The sequence below is a fragment of the Hemibagrus wyckioides genome, linkage group LG09 (assembly GCF_019097595.1).
Source record: "Hemibagrus wyckioides isolate EC202008001 linkage group LG09, SWU_Hwy_1.0, whole genome shotgun sequence".
In the NCBI taxonomy this organism is placed as follows: Eukaryota; Metazoa; Chordata; class Actinopteri; order Siluriformes; family Bagridae; genus Hemibagrus; species Hemibagrus wyckioides.
The window spans coordinates 26,075,657-26,094,965 of record NC_080718.1 but is presented as its reverse complement, the minus strand read 5'-3'; the positions used below and the strand labels follow the sequence as shown (position 1 = coordinate 26,094,965).

At 40.1% G+C, this 19,309-nt stretch overlaps 2 protein-coding genes and 4 non-coding genes across 6 annotated transcripts; all 6 read left to right on the top strand.

The window, feature by feature from the left end:
- Positions 1–1,258: 1,258 nt before the first annotated feature.
- Positions 1,259–3,692, top strand: LOC131359646 (ATPase inhibitor B, mitochondrial-like). The gene is made up of 3 exons (XM_058399661.1): positions 1,259–1,417; positions 3,201–3,313; positions 3,415–3,692. The coding sequence occupies exons 1-3, from the start codon at positions 1,349–1,351 to the stop codon at positions 3,554–3,556; spliced, it is 324 nt and encodes a 107-aa protein (XP_058255644.1). The 5' UTR covers positions 1,259–1,348; the 3' UTR covers positions 3,557–3,692.
- A 183-nt stretch (positions 3,693–3,875) lies between these two features.
- rpl13a (ribosomal protein L13a) lies at positions 3,876–9,589 on the top strand. Its single transcript, XM_058400058.1, has 8 exons — positions 3,876–3,899; positions 4,964–5,071; positions 5,953–6,025; positions 6,709–6,774; positions 7,128–7,229; positions 7,419–7,504; positions 7,700–7,759; positions 9,339–9,589. Exons 1-8 carry the CDS (start codon positions 3,876–3,878, stop codon positions 9,546–9,548), a joined length of 729 nt encoding a protein of 242 aa, XP_058256041.1. The 3' UTR covers positions 9,549–9,589.
- Positions 6,081–6,163, top strand: LOC131359965 (small nucleolar RNA Z195/SNORD33/SNORD32 family). The gene has a single exon (XR_009205829.1). It is a non-coding gene; the product is annotated as a small nucleolar RNA Z195/SNORD33/SNORD32 family (small nucleolar RNA).
- LOC131359968 (small nucleolar RNA SNORD50) lies at positions 7,275–7,348 on the top strand. The gene has a single exon (XR_009205832.1). It is a non-coding gene; the product is annotated as a small nucleolar RNA SNORD50 (small nucleolar RNA).
- On the top strand, positions 7,544–7,620 carry LOC131359967 (small nucleolar RNA SNORD34). The gene has a single exon (XR_009205831.1). It is a non-coding gene; the product is annotated as a small nucleolar RNA SNORD34 (small nucleolar RNA).
- On the top strand, positions 9,176–9,259 carry LOC131359966 (small nucleolar RNA Z195/SNORD33/SNORD32 family). The gene has a single exon (XR_009205830.1). It is a non-coding gene; the product is annotated as a small nucleolar RNA Z195/SNORD33/SNORD32 family (small nucleolar RNA).
- Positions 9,590–19,309: the final 9,720 nt, after the last annotated feature.

Below are 19,309 nucleotides of genomic sequence, written 5' to 3'. Positions count from 1 at the left end.
GTCTCTGGCAAAATGATTAAAACAGAACTTTGTTAATCCCGAATTTCTTTCAGGATTAATAAGGTTCTATCTTACACTATACTGCCAAAAGTTTTGGGACACCCCTCCAAATCATTGAATTCTGGTGTTGTGTTTCAGGGGTTGGGCTTGGCCCCTTAGTTCCAGTGAAAGGAACTCTTAAAGCTTCAGCTTCATACCAAGACATTTTGGACAATTTCATGCTCCCAACTTTGTGGGAACAGTTTGGGGATGACCCCTTCCTGTTCCAACATGACTGCACACCAGTAACCAAAGCAAGGTCCATAACTTGACTGGCCTGAACAGAGTCCTGAACTCAACCCGATAGAACATCTTTGGGATGAATTAGAGTGGAGACTGTGAGCCAGGCCAAAACTGGGACATCTGTCTTTACATGCACATGAATGTAATATGGAGTTTGCAGCTATAACAGCTTCAACTCTTGTTCCACAAGGTTTAGGAGTGTGTTTATGGGAATTTTTGACCATTTCTCAAGAAGCGCATTTGTGAGGTCAGGCACTGATGTTGGACGAGAAGGTCTGGTTCGCAGTCTCCGCTCTAATTCATCCCAAAGGTGTTCTATACGTTTGAGGTCAGGACTCTGTGCAGGCCAGTCAAGTTCCTCCACACCAAACTCACTCATCCATGTCTTTATGGACCTTGCTTTGGTCACTGGTGTGCAGTCATGTTGGAACAGGAAGGGGTCATCCCCAAACTGTTCCCACAAGCATGAAATTGTCCAAAATGTCTTGGTATGAAGCTGAAGCATTAAGAGTTCCTTTCACTGGAATTAAGGGGCCGAGTCCAACCCCTGAAACACAACACCTGAATTCAATGATATGGAGGGGTGTCCCAGTACTTTTGGCAATATTGTGTATTTGACTCTCTTAGGCCTTATGGGTTTCTTATTCACCAAATACATTTAATATAATAGATAGTAATAGATTAATAGCAAGAGTTTCAAAAAGTGTATTATAATGTGATTTATATACAGGTATATCTGGTTTTCAGGCTGTTTCAACACGTCTCAGGGGTTAGGACACGTCCAGAACGTCGCGTGCTGTTTCGGTGACCGTACCATTTTTTATTTTTTTTTACCATGCAATACATATTATATGTTATGTCATATATTTGTTCGTTAAAACGATTATTAACACGCACAGTAAATCAAAAAATATAACTAAATCGCTCGAGTGTTCTGATTCTGATTCTCTCTTTCCCCCTCTGCGGTCTGCGGAATGGTTCCTCCCAGTTTGTGTACAGTCTCGCACACGCACACGCGCACACACGAGCACGGGCACGAGCGTGGACTTGTCAAGGCAGATTTATAATGTGGAGATTTTTCAAGCCGAGCCTGAGGAACATCTTTACCACACACACCAGGATGTCGTCTGAACAGGTTAGCCATTTTCATTCATGTCCGCACATTTTTGTTCGTTTTTAATGTTTTCCTCAGTGCGCACTTGACACCTCTCTCAAATATTATTGTTATTATAATTGTTATTATCTCACGCGGATTCTCCTTGCGTTAAAAATTTCCCACTTTTTTCCCAAATGTTTTTTTAAATGATTTAAAATAGAACCAGCTAGCCGTGATTTGACATGTAAACACTCGTGTGCTCAATGTCAAGAGTTGCTGGAGGCGAGGGCCGTTATGTGGCCACGCCCCCGGACATGATTGCTCGATTCTGATTGGTCGGACGTTTGGTCCTGAAATAATGACTAAATCATTTCGAGGTGTTGTGTTATAGAAAAATAATCAACTATAACAGAAACTTTGCCTTTACTTACAAACTTAATTTGATTATTTTACTATAACAGCATGTTGTCAAGTGTTTATCGGTCTTATACCACAGCAATTTGCCAACGATTACAATTTTTAATCTATTAATGATCCGTTTAATCTATCCCTTTATACCATAGCACAGTGAACAGACAGACAGAGAGAGAGAAAGAAAGAGAGAGACAGAGAGGGAGAGGGAGACAGAGAGAGAGAGAGAGAGAGAGAGAGATGGATAGAGAGACACAGAGAGAGAGAGACACAGAGAGAGAGAGACCAAGAGAAACAGAGAGAGAGAAACAGAGAGCGAGAGAGAGAGAGAGACAGACAGAAACAGAGAGAGACAGAGAGATAGAGAGAGATAAAGAGAGAGACAGACAGAAACCGAGAGAGAGAGACAGAAACAGAGAGAGTGAGACAGAGAGATAGACAGAGCTAGAGAGAGAGAGAGAGACAGACAGAAACAGAGAGAGACAGAGAGATAGAGAGAGAGACAGACAGAAACCGAGAGAGAGAGACAGAAACAGAGAGAGTGAGACAGAGAGATAGACAGAGCTAGAGAGAGAGAGAGAGACAGACAGAAACAGAGAGAGACAGAGAGATAGAGAGAGAGACAGACAGAAACCGAGAGAGCGAGACAGAGAGAGAGAGACAGAAACAGAGAGAGTGAGACAGAGAGATAGACAGAGCTAGAGAGAGAGAGAGAGAGACAGACAGAAACAGAGAGAGACAGAGAGATAGAGAGAGATAAAGAGAGAGACAGACAGAAACCGAGAGAGCGAGACAGAGAGAGAGAGAGAGACAGAAACAGAGAGAGTGAGACAGAGAGATAGACAGAGCTAGAGAGAGAGAGAGAGAGAGATCCAAGCATCCTGTAGATGCTTATCTTACACAGGATCACGAAGAACCAAGATTCGCAAGACTCAGGGTACAAGGTGGGGAACCCCCTGGACGCGAGGCTAACCCATGAGGGAGCTCAATCACACACATTCACACACACTCACACACTACGGACAATCTAGAGATTCCAGTGAGCCTACAGGGAGTTAACTCTCAGTGCCGGTCCCAAGCCCGGAGGATAAAATGGACAAAATTTTATATATTTAAAGGATTAACGTTGTTCATTGGCAAATCACTGTGGTATAAGCGGTATAACATAACTAAAAAGCTGTTTAACAAGTTGGTTCCTGTTGTCACTTGCATGATATCAGATATAAACAGTCAACCTATTAAACAGATAAGAAGTAAATATAGCTTGTAAAGTTACTGAGAAACTGTCAGTATACAGACTGTCGTGGGAAATATTCTGACACTAGAGACTCCTTCCATATATGTTAAACGAGTGTTTCTATAATAACAACAACAAGTGCCTATGTGATATAATTTTTCTTTCTCCTTAAAGCTGGGAGAGCTGGGGAAAGGTGCAGGAAAGGGAGGAGGAGGAGGCGGTGCAGTCAGGGAGGCAGGAGGAGCGTTTGGAAAGAGGCAGGCTGCAGAGGAAGAGATGTACTTCAAGTGAGTGCATGTTGTTCTTCAGAGACATCCAGGTGTGATTTCGTAATAAAATAAAAGCGTCCCTGCATGCTCAATTCACGTCTCTGCATTCTCACTTGTAGGAAAAAGGAGCGGGAACAGATAGCTGCTCTGAGACAACATCATCATGAAGAAATCAGTCACCACCAGAAGGAGATCGAACGTATTCAAGATGAAATCAGCCGCCACGAGGGCAAAATTCGCCAGCTACAAAAGCATAACTGAGAATAGTGCAGATTAATAACATTAAGCACTCTTTGCCAAAACTAACAGTGTTGCAATTTTGTTGGCTTTTTGTAAGCTTTATTAGTTATGCATGATTGTTAAAGCAGAATAAAATAATGAAACTGGTTAACCAAAATGTGGATATAGTCTTCTTCAAAGAGTAATGTTTTAGCTGTTTTTAAAATTTCGTAATATAATAAATACATTCTGATAAAAGCAGCACACAGACATACACCTATCAAGCATAACATTATGATCACCTAACTAATATTGTGTTGGTCCCCCTTTTGCGGCCAAAACAGCTCTGAATCCTCGAGGCATGGGTGCCACTAGAGCCCTGAAGGTGTGCTGTGGTATCTGGCACCAAGATGTCAGCAGCAGATCCTTTAAGTCCTGTAAGCTATGAGGTGGAGCCTCCATGGACCCCACCTCGCAACTTACAGGACTTAAAGGATACTTTTGATAGGTCTGACCACTGCAGACCGGGAACACCCCACGAGAGCTGCAGTTTTGGAGATGCTCTGATCCAGTGGTCTTGCTATCACAGTTTGGCCCTTCATCAAACTCACTCAAATCCTTACGCTTGTCCATTTTTCCTGCTTCTAACACATCAACTTTGAGGACAAAATGTTGACTTGCTGCCTAATATATCCCACCCACTAACAGGTGCCATGATGAGGAGATCATCAGTCTTGTTCACTTCACCTCTCACTGCTCACAACGTTATGGCTGATAGATGTCTGTATCCATTTAAGCATATATTATTATGATGCAAATCCAATAGCCCATTCAAAACAAACGTGACTGTCTCGACCAATCAGAGCCCACCTTCTCATCCGGGTATTCTGGCTGTATAAACCCGAACTAGCTAGCAATCTGACGACGACTGTAATGAGTTTAATAAACAGCAACCTTCACAATATACTCAATTTAATATTTATTTAACTAAATAAACGAACTAGAAAAAACGTGAAAAAAAACCGTTACTGCTGCTTCCAAAGCGCTAATTTGGTGGTTAGCTAGTCAACATGACAGCGAGGCTTGACCGCGAGCTTGATTGGGAATTGTAGTTTTTATACAGTGATTGTACTACAATCCACCACATGAACAAAATACTGTTTCAAATACTTGTGGGAAAATAGAAAATAATCCAAAAATTCGAATTTGGCGAAACCACTGACAAGTATGAATAAATATCAAGATCATTTATAAAAAAAAAAATAGAAAAAAATCCAACGAATGATTTGAACGTATTTATTTAATTATCTTTATTATTTTAATACATTTTATATAAATTCAACAACTTGTGACAAGTACAACTTTTCTTTATAAACATAACATTATTTTTTTGTATAATTAAAAATTATACCATTTTAAACACGCGTTTCCTTCCCGTTTTTATCTCAGTTCGTCACTTCCTCATTTGCTTTAGCCACGCCCACGCCCCTGCCTTTTACCGCGGGTCAACCCGCGTCTCTTTCTTTTCCCCACATCATGGCGGACCGGTTCCATAAGGTGCGTGTCTCTGCGCTGTGAAAAGAGGCTAAAAATACTGTAGATGCGCTTTTTCTAAGAACCGCTTATAGAATATCGGACACATAACAGTGTCCTTTGTGCATATAAAATGTGATTTTGGTTGTAGATTCGTTTTTAAAGCGAAGCTTCAATAGGGCTGTTCCGCTGGGTCCGTGATTAGCACGATGCTAGGCGGCTCACGAGCTAGTTTTTCCCCTCGTGCATGAATAATGTCCGTCCTCGTGGTTTGTTCTTGACTCGGACCTCCGTTTGTGGTTAGTAAGTGAATAAATCTCAGCATTTGAACGTGTACTCGCTGGTAAAACGTACGTACATACGATATATATATATGTATTTATTTTGTATAGCCGTGGATGTGCGCTTGCTAACACGAGAGAAGGCCGGCATCCATGCGGTAGCGTCCTGGCCCTCTGTACACGTTTAAAAGCACGGACTTGGGAGAAATCACGTGTAATCCAGAGGCTTCAAAGTTTTTAAAGGTTATTTTACAGAAGACGGGAGCTGAATTGATCTCTCAAGATGTTTGTTGTCTTTTGTATTACGAATAATTCGCCTCACGTGTACATAACTTGAATAGATCTCCATAGTTGGGCGAAAATCCGATGAAGTTGCTTAATTTCAGATCGTGAGCTGTTTAAACCTTTTAAAGTGATCTTTCTGAGCTTAACACCATGCTTAGAGATCACTCCTTAACTCATTTCATTACATGCCTGGTGCGCATGCGTGTTTCCCCCGTTTTCATGCTTAATTTGTTGAGAATCCTCTTCTGCACATATAGTTAATGTTAAGAGCTTGTTATACCTTTTAAGAAGAACCAGCTCCATGCTCAAATTGATCTTCCTACTGTTGTGTATTTTCAGGTTCTGGTAATCGATGGCCGAGGCCATCTCCTCGGTCGCCTCGCCGCTATTGTGGCCAAGCAAGTGCTGCTCGGTAAGTAATGTGTGTGTTTTGGGGGCTATAAAAAGTCAGGGCCTGTATGAAACTGACCGTCAGTGATGTCTCTCTACCTACATTGCTTGAGTTTAACGACCATGAGAAAACTTTACATGCACTACCATCTGAGACGGTCTTTAATTGATGTTACTGCTACAGCTTGTATTACTGAGCTTCACATTTAATGCAAGTTCTTTAGTTATGGGGTTTTAGGCTATGGTCACATTTTTTCCACATTTGCTCAGATTGAATTTGAATTAATCCACAAAGTGATCCAAATCTGCCTTGAATTTGATTTCAGCCATTTCCTGAAGCATGTTTTGTTTCATTTGGCTTTAACTTTTTGCTTGAATCAATTCGACAAACTAGAAAGCTCCACATTATCTTTCTCATTCTCACTGAATGTAATCACCCATGTGGTTGTCTTCGGTTGTTTTCTGACTTCACATTCTTATGTTGCCACATATGTGTCAAGTCACAAGTATCTCGGGTCAGATTTTTATATTCACAGTCCACAAAGAAGATATCAAATTGAGGCAGAGCTGGATTTGGCACTGCAGCCTGGTGTTGTGGGTTTAGTCTTAGGTTAGGTGAACTGTAAGTCCTATTGTTTAAGGCTTCTCAATATTGTGTTGGTGGTTAACTAAATCTGTGTTCTTTTTGGTTCATATCTTTTACAGGCCACAAAGTAGTAGTTGTGAGATGTGAGGGCATTAACATCTCCGGCAACTTCTACCGTAACAAACGTGAGTAAACTTCTTTTTTTTTAAGGGTGAAAGTGTTCGGTTTTTAAGCTGGAAAAAAATTTGGAGTGTACTAAAGTGTGATTGTATAATTTTGTATAAGGTTGAAAGTTTCTAGGGAAGCATTAAGATACTAGTTAATGGTTTGTGCAAAGAAAGTGCTTCAGGATGCATGTGTTTGAAATGCACCTGTAGTAATATGGGTTTTAATGCCACCACTTTGAAGTCTGTGTAAGATGATTCCTTAATGGTCCTGAGAAAGATGACATTGGGATGTAAGGTCATATTGTTGTAGAATTGTGTTAAACAGCATGACTGGCTATAGTGTGAGCTTAACTCCTGTCTCTTGTCTATAGTGAAGTACTTGGCTTTCCTGCGTAAGAGGATGAACACGAACCCCTCCCGTGGTCCGTACCACTTCAGAGCTCCCAGCAGGATCTTCTGGAGGACAGTCAGAGGTGAACAATCACTTATTTCTTCTTTTATGTTTTTACCTGCCTAACGAACAATGATGAACACCTTTTATCCCGAATCTGAGTCTTTTGATGAGACAAACTACGGATCTGACTACTGAGTTCGACCAGACACACAATACTAAACTTTAATTTGTTTGGTTACACAAAACTAACTCGTCTGTAATCGTGCAGGTATGCTTCCCCACAAAACCAAGCGTGGTCAGGCTGCTCTGGAGAGGCTGAAGGTGTTTGATGGCATTCCTCCTCCTTATGACAAGGTAACGATGCTTTTCACTTCAAACTCACTGTTGATGCAAACATGTCTGTGATGCTAATTTCTTTACCTACATTGTTTGAGTTTCCTCTGAGAACATTAAATCTAACTGAGACATGTTGGCAATCTTTGTATTAGATTCATTAAGTACAAGGTGTGGTTTTTTTTTTTTTTAAATCCATTGCTTGTTTTTCTACAGAGAAAGCGTGTGGTGGTCCCTGCAGCACTGAAAATTGTGCGCCTGAAGCCAACTCGCAAGGTAGGAGAACTCGGTGCATTTGTTTTGCATGACTAGGAATTCAACATGGCAAATAATGAGAACTCAAGTGCAGTTTTAGAAATAAAAATAACTGTGTCCAATGGAATCCTGAGTTTGAAATGAAATGGACGTCATTTGCTTAAGGCATTTCAGCAAGGCTTTTTTTGGCTTTCAAAGCCCACACATACAGAACAAATACACTAACTAAAACCCCCTCCTCCAAACACCAGACATGCATGCAATATATATAATCAAATGTCCATAAAGAAAAATAAAAAGCATGAAGTATGATGTACACTGACCAGGCATAACATTATAACCACCTGGGCACCCTGACTGGTCTGCAGTTATGCACTCCTATGTGCAACAAACTGATGCACTGTGTATTCTGATACCTTTCTATCAGAACCAGTATTAACCTTAGCAATTTGAGCAACAATAGCTCGTCTGTTGGATTGGATCACACAGGCCAGCATACGCACCCCACATGGTGAGCTTTGGCCATCCATGACCCTGTTTCCGGTTCACCACTGTTCCTTCCTTGGACCTCTTTCGATAGATACTGACCACTGCATTTATTGTGATCCAGTGGTCTAGCCATCACAATTTGGCCCTTTTGACTCAAATCCTTACGTTTGTCCATTTTTCCTGCTTCTAACACCAACTTTGAGGACAAAATGATCACTTGCTGCCTAATATATCCCACCCACTAACAGGTGCCATGATATCAGTCTTATTCACGACCTGTCCCTGCTTGTTATACCTGATCAGTGTATGTACTTCAGGTTCCCCTTTTACATTGCCTAGTTGTCTGCTTCCATTTCCTCAACAAAAGTTAAGTCTCAGATTATAAAATGTCCCAATACACCCTTTGAATGTCTAATTTTCTCCAACTTGAGATGGCACATAATTCCCCTTGTCCAGTGGTTTTGTTGGTGGAACAGGGCACTAGACATTTCAGTCTTGTATTGAAATAAAAATAACCAAGTGTCATGCTCGTGTGGAAAGTGAAGTTTTTCAGCATTATGCCATAAAGCATGACCTTGGATTTGAGGTTATCCCCCCCCACCTCCAATTCTGTGCAAATGATTTGGGAGCAAAGTGAAAGTGATTTTCTCTAATCGTTCTTTGGACCGGTCCTGTTGTGTGGTCACAGGTTCTGTGCACAGATTTAATTCCTATTGAAGTTCACAAAAATTAGAATAACTTTGACAGGGGTTTTATATTTAATATTATGCAGCCTTTTGTGTATTGAGAAGTTATGTAGAAATAAGTTTGGAAGTTTGGTGCCTCAGAGATTGTAGTTAGTAGAGTAGATCAGAAAGGCAGTGTACACAAGGGTGCAGTAGCTCTGCCCACTTTCTAATCTACTGCTCATGGGGTGTGGGTTTTGGTTTATTAGAAACAACAAAGTTGCTCGTCAGTGATGTTTTGTTCCACAGAAGTATTCGAGTTTAATGGCCATGAGAATACTTCACATGCACTACCATCTGAGACGAGCAACGTTTCTTCTCTTAAAAGGTGTGATTATGATTATTGTTTCAATATCTCCTAATCAGTGCCTCTATCACCCTCACAGTTTGCCCTGCTGGGTCGCCTGGCTCACGAGGTGGGCTGGAAGTACCAGGCCATCACGGCCACGCTCGAGGAGCGCCGCAAAGAGAAGGCCAGGATGCACTACAACAAGAAGAAAGTGCAGATCAAGCTGTCCAAGCAGGCAGAGAAGAACGTCGAGAGCAAGATCGCGAAATACACCGCTGTACTCAAACAGTACGGTGTCCTGGTCTGAGCTGTCCACCCGGCTAATCTAATAAATGTTTATAGAAACTACAGTGTTGGTGCTTTTATTTGGAAATCCGAGAGGTTTCCTGAGCTGATGTTTACTGATACGTTAAGTATATATTACTATATATTAGCATTTTCCCTTACTGGGTTATGATTTCAGCTTAGCTGTGGGATTCCAAAACCAGTAAGTTAAGTTGCCTTTACTTTCACATATACATTACAGCACAATGAAATTCCTTCTTCCTACATCCTGTCCTTGGAGGTTGGGGTCAGAGTGCAGGGTCAGCCACGATGCAGCACCCCTGGAGCAGAGCAGGTTAAGAGCCCAGCAGTGGCAACTTGGCAGTGCTGGGGCTTGAACCCCTATCTTCCAGTCAATGACCCAGAGGCTTAACCACTTGTGCCACTACATGATACCAGTGTTATGTCGCAGTGCAGTTTAATGGTAAGGATGGGCTGCTGGGATGCAGCTGAAAGCAAAATACGGGTTTACTTTTAACCAACTTCCAACAAAGCTTCACCTTGGAAGCCATTTGCCAATGCTTATAAAAATAACTGGATTATTAAAATGCCATAATTTGTAAGAATCAATAGGTCTTTAATTATGGAGCTGACTGGATTTCAGTGTCTCTTGTTAGTGGCATGATTTAATGGATCATTTATCAATTAGAAGAACTTGATAAAGAAGATTAATAAGTGAAGGATCTCTAACTTTTACGGTCTTTATGATTTTTGCTAGTGCCAAACATCAGTTACAGCAATCAGGCATTAATATCGACCTCAACATTCTGAGCAGTGACAGGTGAAGTGAATAACACTGATATATTAGGCAGCAAGTCAACATTTTGTCCTCAAAGTTGATGTGTTAGAAGCAGGAAAAATGGACAAGCGTAAGGATTTGAGCGAGTTTGACGAAGGGCCAAATTGTGATGGCTAGACCACTGGATCAGGGCATCTCCAAAACTGCAGCTCTTGTGGGGTGTTCCCGGTCTGCAGTGGTCAGTATCTATCAAAAGTACTCTAAGGAAGGAACAGTGGTGAACCGGAGACAGGGTCATGGGCGGTCAAGGCTCATTGATGCACGTGGGGAGAGAAGGCTGGCCCGTGTGATCTGATCCAACAGACGAGCTACTGTTGCTCAAACTGCCGAAGACGTTAACGGTGGTTCTGATAGAAAGGTGTCAGAATACACAGTGCAGGACGGGTCAGGGCTGTTTTATCAGAAAAAGAGGGACCAACACAATATTAGGCATCATAATGTTATGCCTGATCAGTGTATTTTCCTGTTTTTTTGCAGTCTGTGATTAAACTGAATGTTCTGTCGTAGTTCTATCCTAGTTTATTTTGGTTTTCAGTGACACGAATGATCATATCTGACCCTAATTCTTTTCCCCAAAGGTCAAAAACTGGACTTTTGCTCCTGTTTTTGTTGTGTCCATGTTCAGCATTGAATGTTTCTGTCATGTCCCACTCCACAGTTGTGGTTAATATGAAGCTTATGAAAGTAGACACTCAGGACTTGTTTGTTTTTACCTAGTCTATTAAGGGCAATATATTCATAGATAAGTTCCAAAAAAAGCCAACAGAGTGCTGACTCATTTCATATCAGACTTGGGGCCATAAAATCATTCAGTGAAAATGTCTCGTAAGGCCATTTCTGTTCGTAATGGAACATCGGTGTGCTGGGAAAATTAACTTCATTTGCTATAACATTCTTAGCAACCTACAGCTTCCTGATTTCACCTCCAGGGTGCAGTGTGGTCCAGAGTCTCTAAATACTGCCGGTCAGACATGTAATAGAAGTGTTTCAGACGGAGCAAGTAAATCATAGAAGAATAAGGAAACATGAGCAAAACAGATTACACCAGACATAAACTCAAAGCCAATGAGCATTAGTATGGGTTGGTTAGTAAGTGGTAGTTTATAGGAATAGCTCAGTGGACTTCTGATTGAAAGGTCCTGAGCTCAAATCCCTGCACTGACACTGCTGGGCCCTTGAGCAAGGCCCTTAACCCCAAACTGCTCAGTCACATAAAATAAATGTAAGTTGTCTCTACCCTCGTGCTGGGAATGTAATTAAACCCTGACTTTGCCCACCTTGGCAGTGTTTTAGGGCTCGTCGTATTCTAACTAGACTTTTGCCAAAGTAGACAGGATCAATATCAATAAAATAGTCATGATATTAATTATATAAATGATTAAAAAAATCTGTCCATATCAAAGAGACTCAGCAAGCTGTGACTAACCAAAGTAGATAATTAATCATTTTAATAATTAAGGTCCATTACTCTGTGAGGAATCATACTGAAATCTATTCAGACCATAAAGTGGGCTTTATCACATTTTCTATTAAAATGTTATGAATTACTTTGTTTTCCTGAAATAGCCTTCAATCACTCTGTTCATGGACTTTATTAAACATTTAATGAACAGAGAAGGGAAGGGAAGGGAAGGGAAGGGAAGGGAGGTTGGACAAAGCATTAACAACAACAACAACAACAATAATAATAATAATAATAATAATAATAATAATAATAATAATAATAATAATAATATATATATATATATATATATATATATATATATATATATATATATATATATATATATATATATTCTTCTTCTTCTTCTTCTTCTTATTATTATTATTATTATAACAATAATAGCAAGCACTGAGGTGTAATAGAATAACTTTTAAAATCGAGTCTCCATGTTTTGTTGTAGCCTCATGTGAAACAGAGTTACTGTTTCTACCTGGAGGTTGCTTATCTTCCCAATAGCAGTGCATCCTAAACTTTTTACTCCTCTTGTGGTAGCTTAGTGGTTAAGGTGTTGGACTACCGGTTTAAATCCCAGGTCCACCAAACTGCCACCTCTGGGCCCCTGAGCAAGGCCCTTAATGCTCAGTTGTATAAAATGAGGGTAATGGTGTGTGTCATGTGCTGTTAATGTAAATGTATTTCACAGTTTTAGATGTTGAAGAAGAGCCACAAAACAGCCTGTTATTTCTTACATCACAGCAGCTACATACAGCATCAACATGCAGTCCTTCTCTCACTTTCTCTTGAACCTATAAATCCAAAGAAGTGCAGCTTCTCCTCATCTTTACTCATCTGTCCTGAAGATGTTCCCCACTGCAACGCTTTCTCTCTGACAGATACGACTCCAAAACTTCACCGTATCAACTATTGTCTCTTTTTAATGAACAACACAACACTTTCTAATAATTAGACTTGAATAATAAGAATTAATATTGAATTACAGCCAGACCTCCAGACCAATCAGAATCGAGAACTCAACAGTGCTGAAGTACAGCGAACTTCAGGATTTTACTTTGGCAGAGTGAAAATTTCCGAAGTTCTAATTAAAAATTCCTCGTCTCGGTGCAGGATCTCGACCACCTCACAAACCAAACCGCTTTCAGTTTTGTGGCCCAGTACTTGAATTTTCTACCTCATGCCTGTTATCTGTGTTAAAAAGCATCCGTGTGGCTCAACAGCCTGGTATTTGAACAGGATCGAACAGGGATTAGGGATGAGAACATGAATAAATCACACACACACACACACACACACACTGTCATGGGACTTTGAGATCTTGGGACATTTGTTAACATGCCTCTTTATTTCATGTGGAATTTAATTCTGATATCAATCTGTTTTGTAAATATAGTGAGATGGACATCATTCCGCTATGAGTCAGTTAGAAGTAAAGATTCTATGGCATATTAAGTAAAACACATTGAAATGTATCACACAATACATCCGTCCATCCATCCATTTTCTATACCCGCTTTATTCCTAATTAGGGTCACGGGGGTCTGCTGGAGCCTATCCCAGCACACATTAGGCAAAAGGCAGGGGTACACCCTGGACAGGTCGCCAGTCCATCACATGGCCACATATAGACAGACAAACGCACACTCACACACACTCACTCCTATGGGCAATTTAGAATTACCAATCAAACTAATGCACATGTTTTTGGACTGTGGGAGGAAACCGGAGTACCCGGAGTAAACCCACACAGGGACGGGGAGAACATGCAAACTCCACACAGAAAGGCTCCTACCTGTTCGGACCCAGGATTCGAACCCAGGACCTTCTTGCTGTGAGGCAACACTAAGCCACCCTGCTGCCCTCAAACAATACACACTAATCTTAAAAATATTTGAGTAATTCTTTAACAAAGTCATAAGAATACGTACATTCGCCATCTACAAACTGTTCATAACTTCTCTACAGTCCGAGCGTACACAACTTCAGTCGCAAGTACTGGAAAATAAGTGCAGTATTAATGATAAGCTGAACATTATGGCTAATTTAAATCACAAAGGTCTCAAATCTGAGTGTAACAGTGCCCTTCACACCTCATCAGCTTCTTAATGTCGTCTTCTCAAAGCGCAGCCTATCCCACGTATACACACAGGATGATAAACCAGTTACACCAATTCCCTGGGGTGTTTTCACACTTCCCACACTTTCTAATCTCGTTTTGATTCCCAGAGATTTCTATATTTTTCACATTAGCGTCTCTCACTAGCTGCTCCATTCTTATTGTGCTATCTGCTTTCAGTCTGTAACGACACACTGCGCCTTCACCTGCATGAGACGGGAAATATTTTTGTGACCTATTTAAAAGCTGAGAAATAGGACAGTGCTGAATTTAGGCCAAAATGGTTTATTTCTTTCAAAATCTGTCCATCCTTCCGTCTGTCCATCCATCCATCCATCCATCCATCCATCCACCCACCTACCTAACCAACTATCTATCTATCTATCTATCTATCTATCTATCTATCTATCTATCTATCTATCTATCTATCTATCTATCTATCTATCTATCTATCTATCTATCCCCCAAACCATCCATCTATCTATCTATCTATCTATCTATCTATCTATCTATCTATCTATCTATCTATCTATCTATCTATCTATCTATCTATCTATCTATCTATCTATCTATCTATCTATCTATCTATCTATCTATCCCCCAAACCATCCATCCATCTATCTATCTATCTATCTATCTATCTATCTATCTATCTATCTATCTATCTATCTATCTATCTATCTATCTATCTATCTATCTATCTATCTATCTATCTATCTATCTACCCACCTATCTATCTACCCACCTATCTATCTATCTATCTATCTATCTATCTATCTATCTATCTATCTATCTATCTATCTATCTATCTATCTATCTATCTATCTATCTATCTAGGTGTGTGTGTGTGTGTGTGTGTGTGTGTTGTCTTTGTATTATGTAGTGTATGCCCTCCTTTTCCCCTGTTGGTCTTAATATGTAAAAGGTCACACTCCCGCAGTGTCCTGTCCCCACACACACACACACACACACACACACACACACACCTACCTTACACTCTTGGAGGATGACACGACTCTCCACTGCTTTAAGATTTAATATCTACAGAAGCCCTGGACACAAGGTTCTGGGAAAAATAAATTGAAGTGTTTATGAAGCGTTGTTTTTGAGACCTTATTATCATCATTAGCACACCGCAATCTATCAACACATTCACTGTACTGAATACCAGCCCCAGGTAATGAATTATAAGCAGAAATAACAAGATCGTATGTTATAATTAATTCAAGTTAGGATGACCTATGAAGTCAAACCAACAATTTTCTTTGCTTTTAAAGCAATTAATTGATGACCAACGTTTACTATAACTTTATTCAAACAAATTTGCCCTTATGAGGTCTTAATTTTTTCCTCGAACTCTGTTTTGTTGTGAATGTCTTTGTCATGTTCCACTCCACAGTGGAGGTTAATATGAAGCTCATATGAAAGTAGACACTCAGGACTTGAAGAACTTGCAGTGTTTCAGAAGGATTTCTGTAGACTACTAGGAGCAATATATTCATAGAAAAGTTCCAAAAACTAAAAGTTGTTACTTCTCCCCACGTAAATGTTTCTATCTTCTAAGTAAATGTTGAAACCAAACCCATTTCTGCTCTCTGAGTGCTTGTTCATCTAAAAATTTCATCTTCAACCAGTAAAATTCTGTGTAAGGTTCTCCAACAGAGGGAAAAACACACGTCTGAAACTCACTGAAAGCCGACAGACTCGTTTAATATCAGACTCACAGCCTGAACATCATTCATTACTTTATACTGATTCAACATTTCCCATAAGTCCAAACCCATTCCATCGGCATGCTGGTGAGAAGCTGTTATGAGATAATAGCTTTTATAGCTGCTTATCTTATACACTGCTTCTTCCTGAATCCCTTCACTACATACAATTTGAGAAGATACACATTTAAACACTTTTCTACAGCCACAAAAGGTATAGAAATAGAAAAATTATACTGTTGTCCTAAATTAAAAGTATGAGTACATTTATCATTAGCGTGCTAGCTTTAAGGACACGATACGCCGTCTGTGTGTTCAGTTAATTTGGTAAAGTTAAAGGAGAAATTCACTTCCAGAACAAAAATCCACAAATAATTTCCTCACCCCCTGGTCATCCAAGACGTTCATGTCTTCTTCAGTCGTAAAGAAATGATGTTTTTTTTTTTGAAGAAAAACCTTTCAGGATTTTTCTCCATATAGTGGACTTCAATGGTGCTCCTGAGGTTGAGCTTCCAAAATGCAGTTTAAATGCAGCTACAAAGAGCTCTAAATGATCCCAGTCCAGGAAGAAGGCTCTTATCTAGCAAAATGATCGGTCATTTTCTTAGAAAAATAAAATTTCTTATACTTTTTAACCATAAAAGCTCGTCTATCACTAGCTCTGGGATGCGCGTCCGCGACGCTACGTGCTACGAAATTGTGTCAGAAAGGTCAGCTACAGACCCAGTTTTTACTAGTTTTTGTTCTGGAAGTGAACTTCTCCTTTAAATGTAGTGAGAATTTAAGTAAAGAATAAAACACTTCACTTTCCGCTGTAGGAAAACGATCAGTTAGTTTCCATCCTGACCTTGATTATTTTTCTATACCATCGTCTTCCTCTTATTCTACAGTGATTTGTCAATACAATTTATCAGTTAACCATACTTTTTATTCATTTATATTTACAGCTCTTATCGTATAAGCCTGTGAAACCAGTTTGTTCCTGTTATCACATATTAAAAAGTTCCATGTTGTATATATTTACATCTTAATTGAGGAGAAAGCCATCAATGCGCTCGCTGAAGAGCTTTCTCACAGTCTGTCTATTTCCTCTAAATTACATAATGGACATTTTTTGCTTTTGTAAAGCTTCTAAGCGTTAAAGTCTATAAGTCAAAGTCATTCACCATGGAAATGAACTCCTGTTATCTGAAATGAACTCCGGTCACATGAATGTAATTATTCTGGACTCTAAAGTAAGCGTTTTCACTTTAGTGAAGCTGGTGCACGCACACTCGGCGCCATTCAATGCAATTCAGGCCACGATCTTCTTCAAAATCCATTTTTCAACATCTTTTTTTGTGGTGTAGTGAGCTGGAAAACACCCCGAAGCTTAGAAGAAGAAGAGGGTCTTGATTTCATCACATTGTTGACTTGTGTTACCCCTCGAGCAAAAAATGAAAGAAGGAATAAAACACCACAGCTGAGCTTTATCAGAGCTGCAGAGAACCTTCTGTGTGTTTAAAACTAAAATGAATATTAACTTAGGCCAAAAAAGAAAATGCTGTGTGTGTGTGTGAGTGTGTGTGTAATGAGCTGTAAGGGCCAGCAGTCTCCCGCTGAGTGTTTTATTCACAGCCGTTTAAAGCACAGCGGGATTGCAGTCAGTGGCCACACAGCTTCACTGTGTGTGTGTGTGTGTGTGTGTGTGTGAGAGAGAGAGAGAGAGAGACATACTTTTTTCTAGCCCTCAAGCATAGAATGAACCTCTGAATTGTCATTGCAGTCACATGCATACACAAATCCAAGCGTTTTGTAGAAGGATTATCGCTCACTGATAGTTTGTCTAAACGCGTAATAAAAGCTTTCAGCAGCCGTTTAACGTTCCCCGACTTACGCTGCGTCTTCCTTGCTCATTTGAGATGAAATGAGATGAGAGATGTACCTTTATGAAGCTTACCTGTATTATTTGCTCACCTGATATTTCACTAATATAAGGAATATCAGGTTTGATTCTTTACATCCTCAATTGATGGCCTGAACTCCGTACACCGATCAGGCATAACATTATGACCGCCTGCCTAATATTGTGTTGGTCCTCCTTTTGCTGCCAAAACAGCCCTGACCCGTCCTGCACTGTGTATTCTGACACCTTTCTATCAGAACCAGCATTAACTTCTTCAGCAGTTTGAGCAACAGTAGCTCGTCTGTTGGATCGGATCACACGGGCCAGCCTTCACTCCCCACGTGCATCAATGAGCCTTGACCGCCCATGACCCTGTCTCCGGTTCACCACTGTTCCTTCCTTGGACCACTTTTGATAGATACTGACCACTGCAGACCGGGAACACCCCACAAGAGCTGCAGATTTGGATCTGATCCAGTGGTCTATCCATCACAATTTGGCCCTTCATCATGCTTGTCCATTTTTCCTGCTTCTAACACATCAACTTTGAGGACAAAATGTTCACTTACTGCCTAATATATCCCACCCACTAACAGGTGCCATTATGAGGAGATCACCAGTGTTATTCACGTCACCTCTCACTGGTCATAATGTTATGCCTGGTCGGTGCACACAGTAGGACATGAAGTGAAAGTGAAACTGTGTGTGTATAAAATAATTTAAGGCTAGATTTAAAAAAATTAAAAATAAAATGTGGTAGTTTAGTGGTCAAGGTGTTGGACTACTGATCAGAAGGTTGTGAGTTTAATTCCCAGGTCCACCAAGCTGCCACTTCTGGGCCCCTGAGCAAGGCCCTTAACCCTCAGAGATAAATGTAAGTTGCTCTGGATAAGGGTGACTGCCAAATGCCAGAAATGTGAAATAATGGACAAAACACATGTAAAAAAGGAGAATACATGGCATGATGGTTATGTTTATATGAGTAAAAACAGTATGGATATACTGATGAATAAAATGCTTTAATAGATAGTCATGATCAACTCACCCACATAACCTTAATCACTGTGGAAGCAGGAAGGGTGCACTTACTTTTGTGTTTTGGTTTTTGAGTGAGGTTTGAACAAGATTTATTTTAACAATGCAGACTGTGTGAAGAGTTGAGGAAAAAGTGGGGAAAAAAAAAACGTAAGGGTTTGGAAAGCAGTGTGTTGAATGACATAAGATGGATGTTCATGAATTTCAGAAGATCATCGAATGGATTTTGCGTGAAAGCAGTGGAAAGTGATTGACAGTTTGTTCCGGGCAGACGTCTGTTACGCTGACGCCGTGAAGAGTTTCGAGAATGTGAATTCAGTTTTATAGCAAGTGGGAAAAAGAAATATAATGAAACACTAAGACTAGACTCTCTATTCAGCTCTGAAGCGAGAGGTCTGATATCGAAGGCTGTGAAATGTTAGACAGGGTCGAGTCAGAGGCGAGGCTGGTTTTTATTCTCTCATGGCATTAGAATGATAAAAAAAATGCAGCTTGGCATGAAGATTTCAGAAAACTGACCATTGCAAAGCAGTGACAGTGGAGACGGACATAAACGTTAAATAAATGTCTCAGTCGCTAAGTTGTAAATTTCCCTTTTGGATGAATAAAGTATCTATCTATCTATCTATCTATCTATCTATCTATCTATCTATCTATCTATCTATCTATCTATCTATCTATCTATCTATCTATCTATCTATCTATCTATCTATCTATCTATCTATCTATCTATCTAGT